This window comes from Cynara cardunculus (genome assembly GCF_001531365.2).
Source record: "Cynara cardunculus var. scolymus isolate 2C chromosome LG 4, CcrdV1, whole genome shotgun sequence".
In the NCBI taxonomy this organism is placed as follows: Eukaryota; Viridiplantae; Streptophyta; class Magnoliopsida; order Asterales; family Asteraceae; genus Cynara; species Cynara cardunculus.
In genome coordinates this window covers 18,258,489-18,263,934 of record NC_037531.1, presented here as the reverse complement: position 1 = coordinate 18,263,934, position 5,446 = coordinate 18,258,489, and the positions used below count along the sequence as shown (strand labels likewise).

General features: G+C 32.6%; 1 protein-coding gene across 1 annotated transcript in view; it reads right to left on the bottom strand.

The window, feature by feature from the left end:
- LOC112511339 (ABC transporter C family member 13) overlaps window positions 1–3,828 on the bottom strand; it is an 18,690-nt gene extending 14,862 nt beyond the window's left edge. The window contains exons 1-8 of the mRNA XM_025116929.1: window positions 3,715–3,828; window positions 2,688–2,728; window positions 2,505–2,592; window positions 2,077–2,232; window positions 1,875–2,006; window positions 1,426–1,526; window positions 913–976; window positions 300–551 (exon numbers count right to left, since the gene is read on the bottom strand). Coding sequence (XP_024972697.1) covers window positions 300–551; window positions 913–976; window positions 1,426–1,526; window positions 1,875–2,006; window positions 2,077–2,232; window positions 2,505–2,592; window positions 2,688–2,728; window positions 3,715–3,753 — 873 coding nt within the window. The 5' untranslated portion in view covers window positions 3,754–3,828. The remainder of the gene's footprint in view (window positions 1–299; window positions 552–912; window positions 977–1,425; window positions 1,527–1,874; window positions 2,007–2,076; window positions 2,233–2,504; window positions 2,593–2,687; window positions 2,729–3,714) is intronic.
- Between the last annotated feature and the right edge of the window lie 1,618 nt (window positions 3,829–5,446).

Below are 5,446 nucleotides of genomic sequence, written 5' to 3'. Positions count from 1 at the left end.
TCTATATATATATATATATATATATATATATATATATATATATATATATATTCTTCTTTGGTTTTCCAACTTTTTGCTCAGCAGATGTGATCTTAGTTAACATATAATTGGATCCCAGAGGGAAGTGGGAGGAGTTTAATATGGAAAAGAAAATTTTCTAAATAATGTCATGATGGGTAAATAGAAATGAAGTCTTAAATTATGGCCACAAGCCCACAACTACTATTTTTACCTTTCTTTGTCTGTTTCATTTCTTTCTGTAATCTAGAAAGTAGGAAGGAAATATTCTCCAAAAGTACCTTTAATAGGCCTAAACACATATATGGCCATCCATATGCATAACAGACTGTCCAAAACAAAGAAGGATCAGAGCGCCGGTGTCTTCTTTGATCTTCCCAACAGTTAAACAAAGAATCATGGCAGAACAAAGGATCCATGTCAATCGGTAGTTGAAGCAAATCATCAAAGTCAAGCTGTTTCTTTGCACCATGTTCCATTACCAAATTGATAGATCTGAATGTCATGAGATTCAAGAAGCTGGCAGGAACTCCCTTTGAAAAACAAGTAAAGAGGACACATAAGTTCTCTTATTTCATAATGGGAAACTGAAAAGCGTGAAACACTCCTATACCACAACCACAAGTCATTAAAACAGCATCAAGGAATCACAGACATGAAACACTAATATTCCCAAGATTGTGCACAGTTCACATTCAATTAGTTATTGATAAGAATGTGGAGAAAGAGAGGAAAGATAAATCAACCCACTCATAATGTAAAATTACAATCTCTCATCCAATGTCATATTTAAAATAGGGCGTAATGAAATACTGTATCGTTGATACTAGTTATAAGATGTGCTGGAAATAAATTACATCTTAAAATTAAGATGAGTGCTAGAACAATACATACAGGATTTGATCGAGAGCGGTCGTCTATACCCATTTCACAGGAAAGCAGCAATTCTTCCATTGAACTACAGGTTTGTCAGGTAAAAAATCAAAAGAAGATTTTAAATAGAATATAAGTAAGAATTTCAAGTTTTAGTTTTAGTAATTATAACGTTTACTAGATAACGGGCAGACATATTAACTTTTTGTACTTAGAGAAGGATGCAATTCTGCTTCCAATCTAGGAAGGGCTCTAATCTCTGGACCTTTCAAATAAATATTCTTTGAAGGCGTCTCCCAAAGAAGGTTAATGAGGAGTTATTTTATATAATCTACACTTTGAAACTAGCAGCAGGCTCAATATTGTTTTCAGCATACAATTAAATGCATGTTTGTGAATTTAAGCTTTAAAGATGGAGAAATAAATAACAACAATACAGTTAACACCCAAGAAAACTCCAGAGTCTTATCCAGTTACCAATGATGTTAAGAATTTATGCATCTTATGGAGAACCAGAATTTACAAATCTATTACCTGTTTGTGCGAGATGACTGCTTCATCCTGATTATATTAACCAAGATACCAAACAGGACATCCACTAAAATTATTGAGCTCTCATTGATGCAGCTAAAAGTCTGCAGACCAAAATCATCATTTAGTCAATGCAATTCTAAAGATTTTAGAACTGAATAAGTTAATAATAATTACTAAGCCTGATATTACCAACACTCGAACTAAATAATATATAGACAAATGAAGAAACTTTAGGTTATCCTTATTCGGAGCTTCTATACTGCTCAATATGAAACTGAAGGAGAAACCTTATTCAATTACACAAGAAAAAGAGAATGTTGAAAGTATTTCACATGCCACATACACAAAAAATACAGAAAAAAAACCCTTAAGTTGGGATCCCTAAGAATGGTGTAATTAGACATAACAATAAGAATGTAGCACTATATATGAAGCTGAAAAAGAAATACCTCCAAAGAAGAAAAGGTTGCTAGTAAAGTTGGGATCCCTAAGAATGGTTTCATCAACCACCAAAAGCACAGGACCCGATTAGATAAGACAAATAACCAGCAATCACACCTTGAAATAAGAAGTATGGTGGCCTGTTGTATAGACGGAAAGAATTAATAGCAGAAAATTTTGCAGCTATCTAAGAATTAACAGAAGCCTTACCCATACTAAAAGTTGAGAGCATCTAAGGAGCCACTCATGATATAAAGCAGGACGACCCCTTCTTGTGTTACTCAAAAGCAGAATTAGGTCAAAGCATGCCATGCATGCCCCAATGACAGGTAGAAGGAGCAAGAAGACCTTCTCGTAGAGGTATATCTGCAGTGAACATTAGTAAAGGAGAAGTTGTGAAACAATTACAAGCAGTACCCTCCCCAAAAAATTGCATTCGCAATCCAACTAAGACAGTAGTTGAAAAGAGCATATATACATTGTCTTGGGACTTAAAGCACACGAGTTGATCCACCATATAAAGTCGAAAAATACTGTATGGACTACAAATGAAAAAAAGGAATCACTTTCTACCCTCTAGCATCAAGATCATATTGCTTCCTCTCATTTACTTAGTCCAGCAATAAAACGCTAGTTACCTTTCTACGTCCTCTGGTAGTCCTTTCAGTAATTCCAAGCACAACAATTATGATAAACGTTACCATACTTGCTCCAAAACCTAGCATTGTGAATCTTGTTAAGAAATACAAACCATGAAATATAATAAATAACTGTGTTTCTGAGCATTGATATAACCGAAAATTCCTGAAGAAAAAGGATATATGTCACTGAAGCATCTTGAAATTCCATTTCCATCCCATATCTGATCCAAGAAGTAGAGTTAGACTTAGAACAATTTAAGAAAGATCATGGAAAGGGAACATGCTTCAACCTAAATTCAGTATTATCATGTGATTTTATTATGATCCATAAAAGTAGAAAATATCCATCAACTGCATTGCCATATTGTAATCCTTCTGAAATAAATAAGAACAGCTATAGACATCTAATGAGAGAAAATATGGGTTTTAAAAGTGGTACCTTGTCATCTTGCTACCCTGGTATCACAGACCATTGGATTTGATGAGAATTTATGCATGAGATTCTCCCTCAAATATACACACACAAAAGGTGGTGCAAGTATTTTTCAACAAATCAGATTTTATTATCGTACCATGTCAACAAATGTAACCAAATTTTCTTTTCAATGGGTTACTATACTCAATTCAAAATTTGAAAATTTCCAAATATCTGAGATGAAAAAATTACCAAAGACACTAAACTCTATAAGGAACACTAAGAATAGAATAAGGTTGCTATGAATATGCGATTGAAAACCTAAAGAACTAGTTTTGCCTAAAAAAAATTAAGTGCATCTCCTTTTTGTGAACGAATAGAGTCATAGATTCAGGAAATAAGCCAAATTTGGATCATTTTGAGTCGTCTCAAGTATCAAATACTCGAAACAAAACGAAATTAAATGTCGGCAAAAATATTCATCTGCAGTACATAATAATTTCCAGAAATCAAACAATAAATCACTTCAACTAAACAAAATTTGGATGCCTGAACTTCTGAAATCATATAAATTGATTATTGAAACAACGAAGCTGAAATTGTTTTAAACTGAGACAAATGAATTTCGTTGATTAACAAGTATTTCTTACACAATAACATGAAATCATTACTTCTTAATCTACAAGAAGACCATTAGATCAACTCATTACTCTGTTCCAGAAACCGCCATTCTTAAACACTACAGGCAATAGATAATGAATATTGAACATAAGAAGTGACGAATTTACGTACATAAGGAGAACTAGGGCAGATAAACTTGAGGAATTCCATGGCTTCGTCTCCGTCACGGCGGCACCGTCAGAGAAAGACGATGGACAGTTGGGAGTTTATGCAGTGTGGTGAGTTGCAGCCCAGTGGTAGTGGCGCTACACCTATTCACATTTCATGCACCTTTGTGCATTCACGCTTTTTCCGTAAAGGTGGTGGCGTCAAGGGATCACCATGAACACGTGGCCGATAGTTATTGGAGCTTGGATTTTAATTCTTTATTTTTATTATTTTTACAAATTAATCTAATTCTAATTATTATAATTATAATTATTTTTATAAATTAACGACAATGGTGATATCTGATTAGTTTGAGTTTGGCTTCAAAAGTCAAAAGTACTAGAATATCCCATATTCAAATCCAAGGAAGAATAAAAATCTTCTTGTGGCCATGGATGTTCAAACTTCAAATGCGGTGACTCCGGGCTATCTGCAAAGCAGGTGGTCGTTTTGGGATTAGTCAGCTCGCATGACGGGTTGGATATTCAAGTTAATAAAAAAATCTAATTATAGAGATGAGATGTGGATTTATTGAGGGTGAGATAAATGTATCTCTATTTAGTAATTTTCTTCTAGTAATGCTAATATAAAAAAATATTTTTTACATTTTTAATGTATGATTGGACATGATTTTGACATTAAAAATGATGCATATAGGCTATAGGAATCCCTTTTTATGCAGCATAAAAACTGGTTCATGAAGTCATTAATCAGCATTAGGTTGAGCAGTTTGTTTTTTTTTTCATACCAAATATTTTGAAATCCGACCTGATAAATTAGTGTTTCCAAACTGGTTCAGGATTATAAATGATATTTGGTGTGGCGTGAAAGCAATGTCAAGCCTCGAGTTTTACAAGTTACGTTGAGACCACAATGTTCTCAATTGGTGTGGCATAAGGCGACATACATTCATATATATATATATGTGTGTGTGTGTGTGACCAGCATGTTTTCGTGAAACTCGTGAGACCACCTTTTTACAATTGAAATTTCACAACAAAACGTTGTGAAGGTAAGCTTCAAATGTTTTCGTGAGACCCGTGAGACCACTTCTTATTAATAACATTGTTTTTGTTAAATTTTAATTTAATAGACACAGTTGGTGTTTGTTTTTTAAGAGGTGTTGAAACTTGAAGTCTTATTTCATTTCTGATTAATAAGAGATGATGTTGAAATGTGAAATATAAATTTTTTAGATTGTTTGTGTTTGTAAACTGATAAATGTTTGAATTTGTTTAAATTGTATATTTTACCAATTTGAAAATTATAATGTTGAATTTAAAGATAAATGTATACAATTTCACATATTTATTCATCATCGTTGTTACGAAATTTACATTTAAATTATATAATTAACATCATTTAAATGAAAATATGTCATTAATGATATTTAATACATTTAAATCATATTAAAATACATCAATTGAGACATGTGAGAATCGATTTGGTAAAGATCGATTAAGGTTAATGGATTGAGAAATGTCATTAAGATCGATTAAGGTTAATGGATTGAGAAATGTCATTGCTAAGAGTTTGGTGAACATTAAGAGACAAATAAAAAGTTGGTTTACTTCTTACCAGATAAGAAAAAAATAGCACATAAATATCTCTGATAAATGACTCCATCTCTTAATGAATCAGATATAAAAAGCTAATAACAATTTTTTTTTTAACAAACAAGAATATACTAACCCAT